The following is a 22782-nucleotide window of genomic DNA, read 5'->3' on the forward strand; positions in this document are numbered from 1 at the left end:
TGCTGTTCCAAATGAGAAACATGTCCTGTCTTGGGAGTTGAGAGTCCAGTGTTTGACCACTAGAGTTACTGAACCACTTTTAATTTTGTTGCTACTTCGCATGAGCTAGATTCTTAAATCCGTCAGAGTTATGAAACAGGATACATTTGCCTCAAGTTCAACATTGATTTGGAGAGGCCCTGCTTCATATTATGTTGAAGATACGGGCAAATGTACTCTGATTCCAGGACAAAAGCTAATTCAAATAATGGAGAATGTATGCTAGGTCTACGTTGTGTCAGTGTTATTTTGGTCTTTATATTTGTACATTTGTAAATGAGATTGTCAATGCAAAGGCAAAATCTGCTCACTGATGTTAGATATCTTGTCTAAACACATCCCATTTCGTGAATTGCAATTCTTTGCAGTTTGGAATTTTTTTCAATGCTAATGTATTTTTATTTAACAGGCACAGCTAGCAGAGAAAACTACCCTTGTTAATGATGCTAGACTCCAGGAACAGGAGCTTCGAGAGCAGGTGAAAGGCAGATTTTACATTTTCTATGGTAAAATCTTTGGTTAGTTTCTACACCCAAAACTCTTATCCACTGAATTGTTCTTCTGTTCTTTTCCCACCAGATTCATTCACTTCAGGATCAACTTAAGGTTCATGAGAAAAATTCTTGTATGTCACCATTCGGAACACCATATAGAGGTGAGAAATTGGGAATCCTATTTCGTTTTAATGCGGACAGGTTGGGGAGATGCTGATTTCTTGACTTTTAGGAGGAATTCATGAAATGTTTGCAGAGAAACCTCTTTGGTCAGTACATTTATAATCCCAAGAAGAAGGGAGCTGTGCTGGATGTATTTTTGGGAATGAATTGGAGCAAATAGAGTCATGTTTTGCTGGAGAAGTATTTGGAGAACAATTACCTCATCAAGTTTAGATCCTTTATAGAAAAGCTCAGAAGCAAATAAGCATTAAAACTATCAATTGGAGGAGAATTGATTCTGGTGACACAGAAAACACAGCACTCGGGTGAATTGGAATCAAAAATTGATGAACAGAATTGTAATTGAGCAGTTGGAGGTTTTAAAGGAGGGAATAATTCAGATACAGAATAAAGAAACCCAAGAGAGGTGAAAAGGAGGCCATCTAAGCTTAGACCTCGTAAACGATTAAAGACATAACGTTTAAAATTAAACACAAAAAGGAAGCTTATAATGAATATGAAGTTATAAATGCAGTAGAAAACCAAGCTAAATATAGAAAAGGACACAGGAGATCTGAAAGGACATACGAATCAGAGAGAGCACAAGACTGTGCCATTAGCTAATGCAAAAGAGAACCTAAATATTAAAAATATATCAAAGACTATTCAGAGGAAAGGTGGAATTGTTTCTGAAGTCATGTGGAAGCAGAGAATGTGACTGAGGTACTAAATGAGTACTTCATGTGTTTTCACTGATGAAGAGGTTGCTGTTAATGTAACAATAAAAAAGGAGGCAGCAGCAGTTCTCATTGAAGAGAAGGAACTTAAAAAAAAATTCAGCCAGACTAGATAGGATACATCTGATTTTACTGATGGATATTGGGCTGCAAATTCTGAAGACTGTCACCACAGTCATTGCCTTTACATGTGGGAATGGTGTCTGAAAATTGAATGATTGCAAATGTTTTACTCCATCTAAAGGGTGAGATATTTAAACACAACAATTGGAAACTGTTCAGTCTAATGTTGACAGTGGAGAAGCATTTGGGGACAGTAATCCAAGATAAAATTAATTGACATCTTAAAAAGTATGAGCTAATAAATAAAAGATCGTATTGATTTGTTAAAGGCAAATAATGTTTGACCAACTTGATTGGGATCTGTTTTGGAGTTGTGGAGAGGGTTGATGAGGATAGTATGAAATATAGATCTAAAACTAGGAATTTCTAGCAAAAGTAGGTAATTCTGCACTTCTACCATTCGATAAGATCATGACAGAATTGCTTTTGTTCTGAAATCTACATTCACATCCACCCATGATAAGCTTCAATTCCTTTGTCTAATAACAACCAATCTACCTCTGCCTTAAAATAATACATGACCCTACCTCCACTGCATCCTGTGGCACAAAGTTCCAAAGTCAGTCAGCTCCTGAGCAGTCTTCCTATGGAACTGACCAGCACACTGACACATTGACTTCTGCACAGCAGAACAAATAATGGGAGAGAATTTGACCTTTGAAAGAACAAGTATTCTCCTCATCTCTGAACTGAAAGGTGGTCCATATTTTAAAGCAGCTGTTGACTCATCTGAAAGATTAGACATCCTTTCCACGCCCACCTTGACAGGACCATTCTGAATCTTACAGATTGCAATGCAATCACTACTCACTCTAAACTCCAGTGAAGACATGCCTGCCTCTCCAATTTTTTTCTGACAAGACAATCTGCTCGTTTCAGCTATCCATCTCGTAAACCACCTCTCAACTGCCTCTGGTGCATTTACACCCTTAAATAATGAGAACAGAACCAGTATTCAAGATGTGGTCTCACTAATAGTAACTGAAGCTTAAACCTTTTTACATACAATCCTTCTCCTATTAAGGATCCATCCCATTATCCTTCTTGATTACATGCTGTTATTGTATACTAACTTTTTGCACAAGAACAACTAGATCCATCTGCACCTGAGTTTCACAGTCATTCTCCATTTAAATCATACTGTGCTTTGTTATGCTTCATATCAATGTTAACAACTTGACATTTTCCCACATAATAATCTGGAAGTTGGAATATAATCCAATCGCATAATCAATCCGCAACACACTGTATCCTTATGTCATCTTCACAACATATTTTGTAACCTTTCATTGTGTCATCTGCAAATTTAGCATCTATGTCTCTAGTCCATCATCTAAATCATTGCTATGAATTGTGAAAAGTTGAGATCCCAGTGTAAACACCTGGGGGATCCCATTCATTGTACCTTGCCAATCTGAAAAAGATCTATTTATCATAGATTGCCTATAGTGTGAAAGCAGGTCATTTGACCCACCGAGTCCACACTGCCCCTCCAAAGAGGATTCCACCCCCACCTACTCTCCTACCCTGTCCCTGTAACCCTGCATTTCCCATGGCTAAGCCACCTAGCTTGCACATTTTTGGACTGTGGGGGGGCGGGGAAACCAGAGCACCCAGAGGAAACCCACACAGACATGGGCAGAATGTGCAAACTCCACACAGACAGTCGGCTGAGGCTGGAATTGAGCCCAGGTCCCTGGAATAACACTGCTAACCACTCAGCCACCATGTCATCCTAGAAAATAGAGAGGCTATTCAACCCATTGAGGTCTGCACGGACCTTCTGAAGAGTTTTACAGGGGATTTCCAAATGTATTTAACAGACTTGTTAGCAATATTCAAGTCTATGGGATTAAAGGGCAGAATGAATGCAGCATTTGACTGACAGAGAAAAAGCAATGATGGAAGGTTGTTTCTCAGACTGGCGGGAAAATTGCAGTGGCATTTTCCAGATATTGATATTGGGCTCACTACTTAGTAACCTAAGCTTAAGTATACAAGGAATAATGTTTTTAGATGATATAACAGAAATTGGAGTTTGCCACTTAGTGGTAAGGCCCTTATTATATTTCTATTTGCTTTGATCATGGCTGATCTGATTGTGACTGAAGTACTATTAACCTGTCTACCCCCATTTTCTTTGCCTCTGTTGTCCATCAAAAATCTTCAGTCTTCAAAATAATCAGCGATTCAGCCTCCAGTATTCTCTGGGGAAGAGGATTCCACAGGCTTTTTACCTTCTGAAAGAAAAAAAAGATTCTCACTATCTCTATCCTAAGCTCTATTTTATTTTGAGCCAAGTTCTTCTCTCTCCCATGAAAACCATAGGGTATAGGTGCAGAATTCAGCTATTTGGCCTATTGAGCCTGCTCTGCCATTCAATCAGAAACAAGTGCCTACTTTTTGATAAAGTTCTGAGTGTTTTATAGTAATAATTATGGTATCTGGGACAGTTCAAGGTTGTGATGTGTATTAGGAATAGAGCTGTTTAGGTTCACTATTCTAATAACGAGCCAATGGTTAAAGAAGCACATTTTTTGTGCTGTGACACCAGTGGCCTGGTCAGATCATGGCTGAACATGAGCTCTGTTGATACTTTGGTCTGTTGTGTGATGTAGCCCATTGGTTTGTCAGAAGGACAAAATCTTCAATAATGTACAGTGCTACCAGTGCTTCTTAACATATGACTTCTTAATTTGGCAGCAAAACTAGGGATAATTGTTCAACAGTTAATTGCCAGAAGAGTTGGTGGGATAGGGGTCCACTGGTGCAGTGACTTTGTTGGGCCAGGATGCATTTTAAGTTTCTTCGACTGCCATGTTTTGTCAAATAATTCAGAGTAAAGCAGCTATTCACCTGATGTTGAAACAAAATTAAGTGGGCTAGAAGGACATAAGTTGCATAGGCTGTAACCTATCTCGTTCAGCATGATTGTATACAACCACTATCAATTAAAGCAATGGCTACCTTTATTGACATGTCAAATTGGTTTAAATGTTTTTCTGTTAGTATGTCAATTTAAAAAAAAAACTTTTTCTTTTGAGATGTTGGTGTTGTTAAGATTTATTCTGATTCTCCCTCTAACTGTGTTCCTGAACAGATGGAAATTATGCTGTTGATGGTTCTCTGATAACAGAACCCACGGAATTAGAATATCTTAAGAAGGTGCTTTTTGAATACATGATGGGAAAGGAAACTAAGGTACAGTATCATATTTTTGAGGGAGCAGTGTCCCGCAAGCTTTTGCTTTATTGAGAAGATGCATTGCCTGGACAATTTTCTTTTGTCTGCAGTGGGCTGGGCTCTGTATATAAATAAGTGTAGCTTCTACCAAACATATGTAGGCCACATCGCAAACCCAAGCAATAATCTTAAATTAGTTATCAGTGTAATTAATGGTGCACTCGGAATTGTTAGGTTAGTGGTGTCCAATTGTTGAAAAGTATCTCATGTTGGATTCAGTGTTCTATGTTTTGCAAATGTAGGCTAGTTGACTACAGTCAGTGTTTTGTTTCTTGCAAGCAATTGAAGGGATGTACTGTTCGATACGATCTACTAATCAAAGGGATGCACAGTCTACAAATCTGGCATCCTTTTGGCACTGAAATTCATATACGACATTATTCATTTGTGTAATAGGAAGAACAACTTTTTGACCTGACAGCAACTTCCTGTGTGTGGGCAATGTCACTCATGGTGGTACTGCATAGTAGCAGTGTGAAATGGCTAGCTTTGCCAATTGCTCAAATTTTTAAAGACACAATATCCTATGAAGGTAATCCCAGGTAGACCGGATGCTTTCCAGGGCCAAAGTTGAAGCACTCAAGCCTGTTTGTGACCTTACGCAATATATAGCCACAATGATCTGACGAGGGTAGCCATTAGGTAGCATAACAGTTTGAAGAAAGAACTCTGTTAGAGCAGCTCCATTTCAAATGTGAATTTGAAAACAGGATCTAGCCTGTTGACGTGTTTAAGGAAATTCTTTAATATTACTGCAGTTTCAAATATATCGAACATATCATCAACGTTTGGAAATATGCATGGTGTTATTCCATTGAATATTGTTTTAAAAGAGATGGCAATTTCCCATCTGGTAACTGCACCCAAAAATTCTACCATGTTTTGCTGCATCAAATAGTTATTTTACTCCACTTTGAACTATTTCTCATGATTGTAACACTTGGAATAAATTTGTTTCCTAAAATGTACTAAAGCAATCTTTTTTTTTTAATCAATGCATTCATAGGATGTGGCTGTTAGGCCAACACTAATTGTCCACCCCTGTTTGCAGAAGGCAGTTAAGAGTCAAATCACATTGCTGTGGATCTGGAGTCAAAGCTGGGTGGGAGGGTGAACCAGGAGGAGGATGCAGAGATGCTTTGGTGTGATTTGGCCAAGTTGAGTGAGTGCGCAAAAGTATGGTAGATCAAGCATAATATAGGTAAGTGTGAGGTTATGCACTTTGGGAACAAACACAGGAAGGAGGATTATTATCTCAGTGCTAATAGATTGGGAAAGGGGAGGTGCATTGAGACCAGGGTATCCTTGTACACCAGTCGTTGAACGTAAGCATACAGGGGCAGTTCAAGGTGCAGAAGGCCTTCATGTCGAGAGAATTTGAGTACAGGAGCAGGGATGTCTTGTTGCAATTGTAGGGCCTTGTTAGACCATACCTGGAGTGCAGCTTTGATCTCCTTATTTGAGGAAGGATGTTCTGGCTATGGAATGAATGCAATGGAAGTGCTAGACTGATTCCATAAGGACTATATTCACTGGTTTGTAAAAGAATGAGGTGACCTCTCATAAAGATCTATAACAGGATTACAGAGGGTAAACGCAGGAGGGATGTTCCCAACGACCGGGGAGTCCAGAACCAAGGATCATAATCTAAGGATACAGGATAGGCCATTTCGAACTGAGATGAGGACAAATTTCTTCACACAGTGATTAACTTGTGAAAATCTCTGCCACAAAATGCATTTGAGGCTGAAGGGATTTGAAGGTGAAAGCAGAAACAGGGTATTGATTTGAATAACTAACCATGATCATATTAAGTTGCAGAAAGTCTTGCAAGACCAAATGGCTTACTCCTTTCCTAATTTATAAGTTGCTATGTCACAAATACAAGACGAGGTAACAGATTTCCTTTCTTACAAGATTTTAGGGAACCAGATGGATTTTTACAATAATTGACAATAGGCAGAGATATGAATAGGCAGGGAATAGAGGGATACAAACAAACTGCTAAGACAAAAGGTTTTCAGTTTAGACAGGCATCATGTGTTGGCGCAGTCTTGGTGGGCCGAAGGGCCTGCTCCTATACTGTACTGTTCTTTGTATTGTCATCATAGAGTTATACAGCAGAGAAATAGACCCTTTGCTCCAACTCATCCATGCCGACCAGATGTCCTAAATTAATCTAGTTCCATTTTCCAACATTTAGCCCATATCCCCCTCAACCCTTCCTATTCATGTACCTACCCAGGTGCCTTTTAAATGTTGTAATTATACCAGCCTCCTCTACCTTTCTGGCAGCTCATTATCACCCCTTTGTGTGAAAAGTTGCCCCTTAGGTCCCCATTATTATCTTTCCCCTCTCATCTTAAATCTGTGCCCTCTAGTTTTGGACTCCCCAACCTTGGGAAAAGACCTATCACCCTATGGTAATCACCCTATCCATGCCCCTCATTTTATAAACCTCTATAAGATCACCCTTCAGCCTCTGATGATCTAGGGAAAATAGTCCCAGCCTCTTCAGCCTCTCCCTATCGCTCAAACTATCCTGGCAATATCCTTGTAAATCTTTTCTAAACCCTTTTGAGTTTCACATCTTTCCTATAGCCAGGAGACAAGAATTGAATAAACCGATGTCCTGTATAGCTGCAAAAAAAAACATGACATCCCAAATCCTGAATTCATGCACTGGTCAGTAAATGCAAGCGTACAAAACACCTTCTTCACCATCCTGTCCAACTGTGACTCCCCTTTCAAGGAACTATGAACCTGCACCCCCAGGTTTTTGTTCTGAACATTCCCAAGGACTCTACCATTAAGTGTCAAAGTCCTGCCCTGATTTGCTTTACCAAAATACAGCACTTCACATTGTGGTCACTATTAGCTCTTCCAGAATTACTTTTTAAATTGAATTCAAGCTTCACCATCTGCCAAGGTGGGAATCGAACACATGCCCCCAGAGCTTTAGCTGGTTTCTGGATTATTGACATTACCACAATGCCATCACTTCCTGTTAAAAACAGTTTTTTAAAGCAGTTAATTGTATTTGATTGTGGACTGCTTCTCAGTTGAATTTGAAAGATTTCTTGCCTTCAAGGTGATTTATTTTATCAAATGAATGTTGTTCAAAATTGCACACGTCAAGCTCTTATTTGGCACTCATGCTTTTGAGGTGATGATTATAATTCGTGTTATAATTCAGTGTCTAGCAGAGGCTAGACTATTTTCAGCAAAATTATGTCGAGCCAATATTGACTATTCTGTTGAGCTTTTTGTGTTAGAGATAGCTAACTCATTTGCAGCCCACAAATCAATTAAATGTCAGGATGGCACAGTTTATTTCCAGACTATCTTTTTGAGGTAATCATTTGGGTTTTTTTCATTTATATTGCATTTTTATTTCAGACTTTGGCAAAAGTTATAACCACTGTACTGAAGTTCCCAGCAGAGCAGACACAAAAGATATTAGAACGAGAAGAGTCTCGATCTACAGTAAGTCCACATTCAGTTTTTTCTTAGTTTTCTCAACTAATTTTAGAAGCGATAATGGGCTGGATTTTCAGCGTTACTGTCAAATTTCAAGTTTGTAACAAAACCTTCAGGGCTTTTATCAATTAGATTGCGACGGCAGGGTGGCTCAGTGGTTAGCCCTGCTGCCTCACAGTGCCAGGGGCCTGGGTTCAATTCCACCCTCGGGCAACTGTCTGTGTAGAATTTGCACATTCTCCCCATGTCTGCGTGGGTTTCCTCCGGGTGCTCCGGTTTCCTCCCACAGTCCAAAGATGTGCAGGTTAGGTGCTTTGGCCATAGTGTCAAGGGATGTGTAAGTTAGGTGGATTAGCCGTGGGAAATGCAAGATCACAGGGAAGAGGTAGGGGGCTGAGTGTGGGTGGGATGCTCTTCAGAGAGTCAGTGTGGACTTGTTGGGCCGAATAGCTTGTTACCACACTGGGGATTCCATGAATTAGATTTTTGGTCAGAACTATATCTATAAATGAAATGCTGCCAAGTTGTTTCTCCTTCAGGGAGAATGGATACTGTGTAAAATAATGATCCTCGTGACAAAATTGAATCATGTGACTTTAATCTGTTACACAAAAGCTATTTACAGTTCAAATTAGAACTCTAATTGTCCATTGCTTATATTTCATACATTCAAGTCTGTTGCCCAAAATTATCAGTCTTTTTTCCTTACCCTAAGCCAACTTTCCCATGGCAAGTACATGCAACAACTTTAAAAAATTCAAAATTTTAAAAATTCAAACCAAATACCAAAGTTTCATCATTTATTGATTTAACTTAATCCAACCAATAAAACATCGAATGAGCAAGACATTTCCAAATGTTATCTTGTGTTTGTAAAGTGGGAGTGTCTTGAAGATGTGATGCTTGCTCTGTAGAAATACAAACTTGTTTCTTTTCTGGTGTCAGAATTACAAATTATTGTAGTGTGCCTGTTTAGTCAAATCCTTTTATGAATTTGTGAAAGCCACCATTCTGACAGAGTGCTCAAGTTAAAAAAAAAATTAGTCAATTTTAACAAGTGAAAACCATTTATAAGTGGGTAAAAAATAGATTTGCAGATGCCATTAGATTAGTCTTTTGTTATCAATAATGCTTCAAAATTATTTTCTGAGTTCAACATAGTGAGTATTTTAGAATCCCTTGTTTGTGTACCAGCATTCTTTGGGACTTACGCGCCCATTTGAGTTTCTATTGATTATAAGGTCCGAGATCACTGCTGTGTTGTAGAATTAACTGGTTGCATCATATGAACTGCAAAAATATGGGAAATAAGCTAGATAATATGTCTAATTGGTTTAATGACTGAGCTGACATTGGATGTTTTGTGTTTAAAAAGATGCCCTTAACAAGTAATTGTACTGACCCACTGAACTTCTGTGACTTTCCTATTAAGTGTTCCATTCTGTCCTGGACCTAAGATGCAAATTAATGATAATGTTGTACCTTTGTGATCTGCTCAAAGTAATTAGTCAGAAGTTGACCTCTGCATATACTACTGTACCTTGTTGCCTTAAAGGAGCACAGCTTAGCTTAGCAGTAGAAAAATAAATTGCATTAACATGGTAAATGGTCTTACCTTTCTTAAAATATGTATTTTACTAAATACAAATATTATTAGATATGTATTCTAATTCACAATAGTTACTCAAGTACTTTCCCAATGCGTATGTCATGTTATGGTATTTGTTTGATAAAAGTTAAAGATCAAAAAGCTTCAGAGCTAGTAGGAACTGCAGATGCTGGAGATAACAAGGTGTAGAGCTGGATGAACACAGCAGGTCAAGCAGCATCAGAGGAGCAGGAAAGCTGACGTTTCGGACCTAGACCCTTCTTCAGAAAAAAGCTTCCAGGCTTTCATCTGCCACTGAAAGTGAAATAAAACACATGCAAACAGTCACTTTGTAATACAGAACTTAAATTTTGTTGAAGAGAATGTTGCATGGCTGAAGCTTTTCATCCTGCACTCATCAGGACAAGTGCAAGAATGCCAAATATTTAACAATCACAACATTTATATTAAGGGAGAAGCTACACTGGCCAAGGGGTTATTAGCTAATAGCACACTTAGGATTGTTCAACAGACAGTACTCAGTTGCAGTATCACATCCAACATTTGTGTTTGGTTTTCCATTAGCTGTTTGACAATGGTCTGTACTTCGCCTAATACAAATAACTGAAGGCAGCCTATATGGGGGTTGTATACAAAAGTAAAAAATGTTGTGATAGTTAAAATTTTGGTATTCTTATGTCTGTTCTGATAAGGGAAAGATGAAAGTCTTTAGCAACTTGCCTGTCTTCTTAGCACGGTAAAGACTTTATATCTGTTTCAAAATGTTTCAAAAGCCTTTCCTGTGCCAGTTGTCAAAATTTATGTAAAAATGCTAACAAATCATATGATTCATCTTGCAGGGGAGAAAAAGAGTACTGAAGAAAACTTGATTATTTCCTCATTTTCCCCAACCTTGAAATTACAAAAGGGCAGATCATGCAGCTGCCTATCTAAAAACAATCAGTCCATACCTTGGGATCTATTTAAACAGTTTCCTTGCAGGGAACCTCAAAGGCCCACCTCGTATTAGCAAGTAAACCTAATGGTTATGCTTCAGATGCCACAATACCCAACAGTAATAATGCAGAGAATTGGCTAACGTATGGATGTGGTAGCCTCATGATAGTAGTTTGGACTAGTAATTCAGAGAACTGGTCTATGACCAGACGTTATGAGTACAGACTGTACCATTGCAGCTGAAGAATTTAAATCCAGGTAATTAACTAAGCAACAAATTGAATAATAAATTAGTTTTAGCAGTGGTGACATTGTAGTAAAAGACACCTCATTCACTAATGCCTTTTAAGGGAAGAAATCTGCTACCCTGACCCAGTGTAACCTATTTGTAACTTCAGACCCACGGCTGTGCAGCGAGCTCCTAACTGCCCTCTGAAGTTTAGTTACCTTCAAGAAGATAGTTATCACCTTCTGAGGGAATTAGGGATGACCTTAAATGCTGGTTTTGCCAAGGGCTCCCCTATCCCATGAATGAATGAAAAATTTTTTTAAAAAACACAAGTATGGGGGTTCACGATTTACAAACGTCCAACTTATGATCAGACATACTTACGCACATGAGTCCATACATACAAACATTTCCTGTGCTTAAGAACAGCTACTTCTAGTTTGTTCAACATTGCATACAAATCGACTTACAAACAGACTCAAGAACCCACGGACTGCCTGTAGTTTGCAAAATAGTAACGTGTCTCAGAGTTGATATTTGTTTGATGGATGTATAGACTTTGCTGTTCTGACATATGACATCATCTTCACCCCTTTATATATTGCCATCATGTAAAGTTTCTGTAAGCTTTCAACTTGAGTGGGATGAAAATTTTAAAATCTCACGATAAATCATCCTTTGAATTGTAGGTTTCGATCTCAGATTCTGTTGCTCATGTACACAAGTTTTCTCCCTCTGTATTTTGTCCACAGCCAGTTGTATTTCTGATCCAGATCATTGTTCCCAAATTTTACCTTTAATAATCCTCATTATACAGCCTCCTATACTAACTCGGTACTTTTAAAATCCAGGAGTAAATTACTGCAGATGCAGGAATCTATTGAAAACAACAAATGCTGGAGATCACAGCAAGTCATACAGCATCCATGGAGAGGGAGCAAGTTAACTTGCTCTCAAAAGAAGAGTCACCTAGACTCCACGTTAGTTTGCCCTCTCTCCGTGGATGCTGCTCCAACATTTTTTTTTCTGAAATCTAATGTCCCAGATACTTCAGTGGCCAGGTAATCATTGCAGCAGCATTTGCTGGATTCTGGGTCAGGACCATGTGGATCTCCTTACCTCCTTTAGACTTTGCTTTCACTTTAAGCCTTTAGGCATTTAAAATCCGAACATGGTATCAGTAGACCATTGTCTCGCATTTATCTCATATATTTAGTCTTTGGTTTTGGGCCTGGATTTTCAAAAACCAAAACTTGGTTTGGATTATTAATGCTCTAAAGGTATTGAAAAATACAAGAGTGCCAAATCATGTTGTGAATTTTTTTTTAGCAGTCTTGATTCTGGATTGCATTACCTGTTAGTTTAGGCCTATTAATACAAAAGTGCAATGAAAGGTGGGTCATTAAATATTGTTATGACTGAGTTGGATAGATTAATAGTTGACAAGAGAGACAATGGTATAGGGAGCCAACAGGAAAAATGGAGTTGAGACCACAATCAAACTAGCCATAATATTACCAAATGCCATTACAGGCTTGAGGGACCAAATGGCCATTCCTGCTCCTAATTCATATGTATGTACCTTGTGTGGAGCTGAAGGAACACAGCAGGCCAGGCAGCATGAGAGGAGCAGGAAAGCTGACGTTTTGGGTCGGGACACTTCTTCTGCATCAGCAGTTCTTACTATCTCTGTATGTACCTTGTGCTCTTTTAAACAAGTGCTCCCTCTGTTGGATGATTGTGCCTAATTCTGAGTACCGAACTTTAGGATGGATGTTAAGACTTTGGAGAGAACAGAGATTTGTTAGAATAGCTCCAGTGATGATAGTTTGCTATTACATGGATAGACTGGAGAAGGTTTGGAGTGGAGGAGGCTGAGGAGAATTGATAGACTTGTTTAAAATCCAGAAGAGTTTGAAGTGAGTAAGTAAAGTGACTCATTTCCAGAAGCTGAGGGTCAAAAACCAGAGCTTTTTGGTAATTTAAGGAAATTGACAAAAGAATCAAAGGAAACATGACTTTTTTTTACAATTAAGTCATTCACATTTGGACTGCATTGACTGGTACAAAGAATGGATATAGATTCAATGTAGTCTGCATAAGGAAACTGCTTATTCATAAGAGAGAGAAAAGTTAAGGTGTGAGAACAGAGGGAGGGAGTGGAATCTATTGCATTGTTCTTTGTATGAACCCGTGTAGACCCAAATAGCTTCCTGTTATACTGTGCTATTATATAATTTCATAGCATTTATGAGTATCATTGGTGATTGCTCACAAATTCATTTCATTTGCTTATTTAGAAGGCTTGGTTTATATTCCATCACTACGTTGTTTCTAAACCCCATCAGCTTCACTGATGGGTGCATAATATTATAACATGAACAGTTTAAACAGCCAAGTTTTGAGTTGAAAGTATTTACGATAAAAAAAATTGTTCAGCTGTAAGATTAATACAAGTACTGTCGACCTCTAAGTCACTGCCATTGATTTATGCTTACACAGAAAATAGGAAGATATTTATTGATCCATTCAGTATGGTTAAACTTCAGTGCACCATTGGTTACTGCTGGTAAATGATGCTGTGAGTGTTGAGGACAATCAAACAAGCTCCTGAACACTGCAGTAAATGATCTCACTCGTCACAACTAACTTATTATGTGAGGAGATCCTGTCACTGCCAGAAACTCTTCCACCTCTGTTTTGGAGGTCTGTATCAAATCGATATCGCACATGTGGCAGTGAACCTCCCTTATTTATTCACTCTCCACCTAGTTCAAAAAAAACCAATTCACATGAGCAGAATCAATGTCATTAATCATTGTAAAGACCTTAACCATATCCCCTTGGAATCTATGTTTATCTTTTTATAAATAAAAAGTGCACTCTGATGAACATTTGCATGTTATTGTCCTTTGTTTCCTATCTTTCAGTCACATTTGAGCCTATCCTTTGCAATTTATCTCATCAGTAACACTGTTAACTAAGGTAGAAGTGCATGAAATTGAGAGTAAATTGCTGACATGGCTCAGAAATTGGCTGAGAAAGAGATGGTAGAAAGTAGGAATGATGGGTAGGTACTCAAATTGGCAAGATGTGACCAGTAGTGTCCCACAAGAATCTGTGTCAGGACCTCATTTATTCACATTATTTATTAATAGTTTGGATAATCAAATATATCCAGATTTGTTGATGACACAATGTTGTGTGGCTTTGTAGACAGTGTAGATGATAGCATAAAATATTACAAAGGGTTGTTGATAGTCTAAGTAAATAGGCAAAGTTGTGGCAGATGTATTTCAATGTGCAAATGTGAGATTATCCATTTTGGAACAAAAGAGGATGGATCTGGGTAGTTTCTAGATGGTATGAAGTTAAATACAGTGGATGTTCAAAGAGATTGGGACCATCAAAATTTTACCAACAGGTGCAGAAAATTATCAAGAAAGATAATGGAATGCTGGCCTTGATATCTAGAGGACTACAGTACAAGGATGCAGAAGCTAAGGTGCAGTTATACACAACCTTGGTAGACCCCATTTGGAGTACTGAGAGAAGATCTGGGCAGCACACCTTAGGAAGGATATATTGGCCTCAGAGGGAGTACAACGTAAGTTTACGAGAATAATACCTGGACTTCAGGAGTTAAGTTATGAGGACAGATTATACAAATTTGGCCTGTTTTCTGTAGAATTTAGAACATTAAGGGGTGATCTGCTCAGTTTTCAAGATATTAACAGGAAAAACAGTAGATAAATTATTTTCACTAGTTGGGGATTCTAGAATTGAGGGACATAGTCTGACAATTCAGGCCAGATGGTTTAGGAGAGATGTTAAAAAGCTGGTCTACACACCAAGTGTAGTAGTGGTTTGGAACTCTTCCCCAAACAGCAGTGGATTCTGGATTAGGATATATGCCATTATCCAAGCCATTAATAAATAATGTGAATTTGCTTTCCAATCCCATGTAAGTGCCCCATGATTTTCAAGGCAGCTTCAATCAGGTATCCATCATAGAAAATGAAAGAAGTCAGAGAATGTTGGGACGGGGATAAGTCATGGAATGAATGGAATCATTAGCTAGTTTAAAACCAAAAAACAGAAGGCTGGGAATACTTTTACAACTCATTTTGGGTGTTGGCAACGCTAAGATTGCAGTAAATTACAGAAATGTGTTCATAAACTTGAGAATGGGCAAATAAGTGACAAATTTATTTTAAATCTGAAATAGATTAATTTTTGTTAAACAAAGGTATACAGGGACATGGGCCACAGGCAGGTACATGGAGCCAGGCCACAGGTCAGCCATGATCTCATTGAATGATGGGACAGGCTTGAAGGCTGTCCCACCATTCCTGTTCATATGCGTGCAAACCTAGTAAATGTGTCTGATGTCTGGAACAATATTACATGCATTTCTGAAATTCAGGAAGAAAGCCTTTTTGTTTATGTTAATATGTTGCAGCATGGACTGCAGGGATTGGTTGGATCAATGACGAGTTTTAAGCGAAAATTGACCAGAAACTGGAAGCAGAGCAACAAGCAGAACTGGGGAGAAAGTGGGACAATATAAATTAGTTTTGGACAAATGTATTGTTTTTTTACAGCCATTCCCTTCTGTTTCTTGGCATCTTTGTTGTTTTCTCTGTCTCTGCTCTTCCTCATTGCTCTTCCTTCCCTCCACCTCAGAAAACCCAACATGTTTGTCCTATCCTTCAATTCTGAAGTGGAATCACATTCAATATGAAACATTAATTCTTTCCCTCTCTTCAGGCACTACCAAATCTGTCAAATACATCTAACTCTTCCTTTCATTTGTTTTGAATTCCCAGTAACTGCATTATTTTGCTTTTGTTTTGCTTTTATATTAGTTTTGGATTGCTTTAGCTAAGAGCTGGCATTGATATGGAGCACCATGTGACCAACCACTGTGTATTCAACATTTTATCTATGATTTACAGCAGCAGTGCATTAAATTTCCATTTATCCTAACGATCCATAGCATAGTATTGCCATTAACTATTTCGCCTTGTTTCTCCCAATTTAACCAAAGAGACGGTGATTCAACATATAAAACTTCCCTAGTAAAAATGTTACACTGTGACTGATTCTCCCTTTCAAAATAGATGACGCTTCGTCACTTAGGTCAAAATTGATCCATTTCCTGCTACCAGGTTGTAAAATCTCTTCTGATCTAAAGACTTTATATTCGCTACTGATTGTGTTTCTTTTTTGTAATGTTCCAGGCATTTGTTACCACACTGAAATAGCCCATTTGTACATCTCAGTCCATTTTGATGTTTCCTATCCCATGTACCTGCCTATGGATTTTCAAGAGGCCTCCGATCTGGTGCCCATTTTCGACAAATGAAAGAGGTCAGGATGTTGAGTCAGAGGACAAGTGGTAGAATCATTAGTCACTTTCAATTCAAAAAACAGAGAATGGGGTAAAGTGCATTTGTTTGAAAGGTACAAAGTGGTGCTTTTTTTGTTGTTTTTCTTTATTCCTGAAGTACGCTTGCCTTCATTGCTCAGACCTTTGAGGTACAGGAGTTGGGACGTCATGTTACGTTGTACAGGATGTTAGGCCACTTTTTGGAGTACTGTGTACAGTTCTGGTTGCCCTGTTATAAGAAGGATATTATTAAATTGGAGAGGGTTCAGAAAAGAGTTACAAGAATGTGACAGAGACTGGAGGATTTGAGTTATAAGGAGAGACTGCATAGGCTGGGAGATTTTTCAGTGGAGCGTAGGAGGGTGAGGGGTGACCTTGTAGAGGTTTACGAAATCACGAGGGGCAGGGATAAGATGAATAGCAAAGGTCTTTTCCATAGGGTAGGGGAGTTCAAAACTAGAGGGCATATTTTTAAGGTGAGAGGAGAAGTTTTAAAAGGGACCTGAGGGTGGTTCTCATCTGGAACGAACTACCAGAGGAAGTGGCAGATGCAGGTATGGCTGCAACATTCAAAAGACATTTGGATAGGTACATGAATAGGAAATATTTTAGAAAGATATGGGCCAAACGCAGGCAAATGGGACTAGTTTAGTGTGAGAATCTTAATCGGCATGGACGAGTTGGACCAAAGGGTCTGTTTCCTTGCTGTATGACTGTACTTGGACCATTACTGTTCACAATTTAGGTTCATCATTTGAATTTTAGAACAGCAACACAATTTCTAAATTTGTGATTACACCACATTTTGAGGTTATCAACACAAACTGAAATACATTACAGAAATACATAAATAAATTTGCAGAATGGTCAAATAATTGACAAATTAAGTAAAATGGGACAATATGTTTTGATCTGAAGAATGGGAAAGTTGCTTATTTTGAATCCCTAATTGCTAATGTTGCTTGGTCTGGACACCTCAATCACTGGAAATAGCTTGTTTATGTCTACTCCCCCACACCTTATTTGTTTTGAACGCATTTCTCTAATCAATTCTAATTCTTCATTGCTGAAATAACGCAGCACCAGTTTTCAAGACTTTCTTCATATTTGAATTTCCCCATTCCCTGTAGATCTTCGTTGTTCTGTGTCATAGCCTGTGTTGCCTCATTATCCTTCCTATAGTTTGAAGATGATATATTTTCATTATTAGATCTTAATGTTTATATTGTGTACTTGTTATAAAACATAATTTTCCATTGCCTGTTCCACGTTGGTGCTTTTAGGTTTTATGATCCTGAACCTACCAAATACTTCTTCCTAAAGTGCCCATCAGTGTCAAATTATTTCCTTCTTACCAGCTTATTTGTTTCATAATTATGCTTTACGTAGGTATTTTTATATATTTTTACATTTGTGCTTGAATTTCACTTATGATCATTCATAATGAAGGCCTGGAGTCATTGTACAGATATGAAACCTGCTTTTTGGAAAAATTGATTTGTTTCTACTGTACACGCAAGCTGTTTTGTTTGAATAGCATGACTAAAATTTCAAACATAAAAAATTTGAGTAATTTAACTCATTTCATTATCTGTTGTGTTATTTGGATAGTTGCAGGTGAATTTTAAACTAATTTCAATTTTAAAGCTGCAATCAAATATATGATGGCTTCTAAATGTTCCCTGGTTTGAATATTGGCTTGGAGTATTCAATATGTTCCCTCTCGCAGTAAATAATGCATCCATTACTTAGTCCACCATTGCTTTTGCACAGTCCACCACTAGGGAATGGAAACAAGTCAGCAGAAAAACTTATCTATCTCTAACTTTCTTGACACATTGTGTACAGTATATCAGATTAAGAACAAATGAAACTTCTTATTATGAGACTTGATCTTGATTGAAGTACACTTGAATATATCAGGATAAGGTGACATTCTTGTGCATCATCACCAATTTTCTGTAATGAATTTTTAGTGAGAGAGTTTGGTTATAATTTAAAATAGCAGGGTTGACTAAAGCTTTATCATTCCAGTTATAATGCAGATTTAGTTAAGAAGTCATATAGGAAACTTTAAGCTTGGAACTTGGTTTGTCTGTTCAGTCCTTGGAATATAGCTAGTTGAACAGCCATAGATTAAAATAGAGCTGGCGCAGTATAAATAGTGACAGAGTTTCTCGGAAAAAGTACAATGGAGAATAATGCCAAATTGTGTTGAGAAAGAAGTTGACCAGCCATTTCAGGAATATTTGAATACGTAAGCATTTAATTTCCTTTTCAATGACGGCTAGGAGATAACTGCAAATTGTCAGGTTATCTTGTGGTAAATATAATTTACAAGATAACATTAGTGTTGTTTATAGCACCCATATCAATGTTTAATTGTTAAAAATTGTGCTTTCCATTTAGTTCAGAATTTCAAAGCATAGAAGAGCTCTTTAATATTCAGCATGGTTTAATATAAGCATTTCACTTTTTAGAGATAACTGGTCATCTCAAAAGCAGCACTAACCAAGTTAGTGGGAACATAAAATTCAGCAGTGATCTTTGACCCCACCCCACCAAAACCCTTGCTGTACAATGTGGAGAGACATTGAGGTCTAATGGTGAAATTTTCAGGATCCAGGGAGGAAGTTAAAGTAGGACCTGAAAGGTGGATAATCTGTGGATTATTCCTAGTGCTGTGCACGAGTGAGAGTAAGGAAGATGGGGATGATAAACGTGTAGGAGAGTTAATTTCAATGAGTTGAAAAGGGATCTAGCCAGGCTAAAATTAATCGAGAGACTGACAGGAAGATGAAATAATTGGTGATTGTTAAGGAAGATATGCTTCAAGTAAAAGTTAGATGCAGTTCAACAAAGGCGACAGGTTGGAGAACCAAAACCAGAGGTCCTCAAGTTGATAGAGATGATGAAGCAAAAATAGCAGGTGTATGATACAGGCCAGGTGAAGTCTTCAAGTGTAACAGTGTCAAATACAATAGGTTTAGAAAGGAAGTAAAGAGAAAAAGGACTGTAAAATGGGAATATGAGACAAGAATGAATCAACTTGAGTGGGAGTCCAAAAATCTTCTAATATGTAAATAATAAGCAGTTATCACTGCTACTAGTGGATCCTTTTTGGGATAAAGGAGGTTGCGGATAAAGGAGGTTGCATATGCTTAGAGACATAAATATGACACATTTACATGATTCTTCACATTTAATGTACTAACTGTAATGTGTTAAACTAGCTTAATGATAATGGAATAAAATGAAGAACTGCAGATGCAGAAGGTCTGAAGCACACACAACTGAAATTACAGGAGAAATCCAGCAGGGCTGGAAGCATCTGTAGAGAGAAATCAGAGTTAATGTTTCAAGTCCAATGAGTTTGTCTCAAAGAACTCTGTTTTCCCGCCATAAAACCTCGTTTGTCCAGCAATTTCTATTTTTGCAGGTTAATGCTAATTGATCATATGTCTAAAAGTTTGTTGGCCTTTCCAAGGAACTCACTGTTAGTCCATTGTCAAGGCATTCTCTTGATTACCTTTCCCATCATTAGTAGTGATTTCCTCCAATTAGATACCAGTTTAACAATCCTTCGAACTGTTTGGACAATCCAGCTAACAGTTAACTCTTTTGCATGTATTTTCCATGGCACTGGGTGTGTTGCTTGCTTAACTAACAAAAGCTATTATGCTCATTTATCCCTGGCTGTATAGTATTCCTCATCTCGCACTGGTATTTTCTGAGACTTGGTTGGTGATGCAGCCACTTAATACATGGGTGAGTCATACCTTTCATTTGTCTGTTCTTTGTCAGCTTTTCGTAACAACATAAAGCTAGCCAACTAACAAAATTATGTATATGCCTCATAGTTCATCTGCTTCGGCATTGTAATTGATTAAGTGTGCTGAACAGCATTCGTAGACAACCTGGAACAAGAAATGGGTATTCAACCATTGACTTTTTCCTTCCATAGTCTTCATGTAGTTTAATTTGATCGTACTATAATTGTAATTTTCTGAAGAGAATGACCACAGTGAAGTCTCTAGGAACTGAATGTGTATTTTAAACCTTTATTTTCTAACAAATAAAACAATTCAAATAACAACAAAAAGCACTGACACATTTTTGGGTGCAAAACTGTAAAGTTATAAATTAAGTTCACATTTTAAAAAGTTAGCTGGCATCCATATTAATATTACACAGTTTATAAAGGCATATTAATATTTTGTTCGACTGTTGCCCTAAACAGATTGCAAAATGAATTCCTTCACATAATAGCATAAATCTCACCATACATTTATTTTGTTTTTGGTTTAAAATCCATTTGTCTGTGTACTGCTTGATGGGTCAATAACTTCAGGCAGATTGGGATACCATAAACCATTAAACTCCTGGGTGAAGGTGTTAAATTGGCCCCACTCTTTATTCACCCATCACTCAATTAGTTGCAGCAAAAGCTCAATTTATGAAGGATCCCTTGTGGATACTTCCAGACCCAAATGAACTTACATTTTGAAAGAAGCAAATGTCAGCAGATCTTTTGTATTGTCAAAAAGAATAAGTTTATTAACTACTGCAAGTGAGAAGAAATGCTGAAATAACATGTACACAGGGATTCGAAGTGAGTCCAAAGAAATAAAAGTCTCAAGAAAAAAGGATCAGTCACTAAATTGTTCACAAAGAGAAAATCATTGACCATTGTGAATATTGCAGTCGAGATTCCTGGTATTGTGACATGAATAGTTGAATGGTTGGTTTTATGATCTTGGCTTTTGCAGATAGGTTGAGATTTTCCTGTTCTGAGTCCATTCAACTGTGATTTAATTTCAGTATTAAAGGTGGGAGAGAGTCTTTTTGTTGTCCTGTTTTATTTTTGTCTGGCAGACTTAAAGCACACACAGCAAGAGAGGCCCTTTTGCCTGCAACACAGAGTTGCCTATGGGATTGTTCTTTGATTGTGACTTGCGTAGCACCCTAATGCTGAAACTCTGGCTTGAACACATGAGAATGTTTAGTCCCAGGATCTCTCACAGTAGAGTTAGAACTGACCTTTTAACCTTTATCCTTGTGTATTGTTTAAAAGGAAAAGCAATGACACGACAGTTTTGGACATAATCCGCAGGAGGGATTGTGGGGTGATGGCAGGCTGTTGAGTTTGAGTTTGTCAGCCTCACGTTATCACAAGTTGCTATCTCTGTTTGTAGTTTTTTTTCAAGCCGGAGGTGTTTCATCAGTCAGGTGTTGAAAGATGTCCCTGATGACTGTGTCTAGCACTTTGGCATCATTACTACTCAGCTCCTGACTTCAATACAGCCTCAATCCAAATATGGACTAATGGGCTGAACTCCATTTGTGAGGTGGGAATAACTGCCCTTGACCTCCAAGCACCAATTGTAGTATGTTGGAGCCCTCACAAAATTGAAATCGGTGGGACTTGGGCATAGATGTTTCTCTTGGTTGGAGTCATACCTAATACAAAGAAAGATGGTTCTGTTTGTTCAGACCAATTTCTCAGCCCCAGCACATCACTGCAGGAGTTTCTTGGGGCAATGTGCCAGGCCTCAGCATCTTAAGCTGTTTCACTACTAATCCTCTCTCCATCTTAAAGTCAGTTGTATGTTTACTGGTATTTGCATAATGTACTGTTCCATCTGCGATGACTCAGATAGTGACACATCTGATTCCATCATTCAAGAGCTGGGCACCACTCTGTTTGGGCTGTTTAATGTAGGGACCATTCATAGCATTCAAGTACCAGGCAATGACTGTCTCCAGAATGGGAGAACTTAACCATCTCCATGTCCCACAATTATTTTACTGTCACTAAATACCGCAGCTCCAATATTCTGTTGTTACCGCTAATCAGAATATAACTAGACTAATCAGGTTAATACTGAATTGTCTAGCACATTTCAGAGACTGGGAATTTTATGATAAATGGCTCGCCTTCTGATTCCGCAAAGCCTTTCCACAAGCAGGCACTCAAAGAAAGGTTTATGGCATCTTCCGAACTTCCCAAAGGGTCAGACAGTGCCTTTCAAACCCATGACTACTTCCATCTAGAAGGACAAGGGAAGCAGATACATGGGAATGCCACCCTCTTCAATTCATTCACCATCCTGATTAGGAAATATATCACTGCCATTCCTTCACTGTTGCTGGGTCAAAACCCTGGAATTCCCTCCCTCACAGCATTGTGGGTGTACCTACAGCACATGGACTTCAGCGGTTCAAGAAGACAGCTCATCACTACCTTCTCAAGGGCAACTATTGGTGAATAATAAATGCTGGCCCAGTCAGCAATGCCCATGTTCCACAAGTGAATTTAAAAAAAAAAAAAAATTGAT

At 38.2% G+C, this 22782-nt stretch overlaps 1 protein-coding gene across 2 annotated transcripts in view; it reads left to right on the forward strand.

Moving 5' to 3' along the window:
- The window catches only part of golga4 (golgin A4), a 128498-nt gene that overhangs the window by 102112 nt on the left and 3604 nt on the right, over positions 1-22782 (forward strand). For both annotated transcript variants that reach the window (XM_048595648.1, XM_048595649.1), the window contains 4 exons: positions 449-517; positions 619-694; positions 4656-4756; positions 8198-8284. In XM_048595648.1, coding sequence (XP_048451605.1) covers positions 449-517; positions 619-694; positions 4656-4756; positions 8198-8284 — 333 coding nt within the window. The remainder of the gene's footprint in view (positions 1-448; positions 518-618; positions 695-4655; positions 4757-8197; positions 8285-22782) is intronic.

The sequence above is a fragment of the Rhincodon typus genome, chromosome 4, assembly GCF_021869965.1.
Source record: "Rhincodon typus isolate 14 chromosome 4, sRhiTyp1.1, whole genome shotgun sequence".
Classification (NCBI taxonomy): Eukaryota; Metazoa; Chordata; class Chondrichthyes; order Orectolobiformes; family Rhincodontidae; genus Rhincodon; species Rhincodon typus.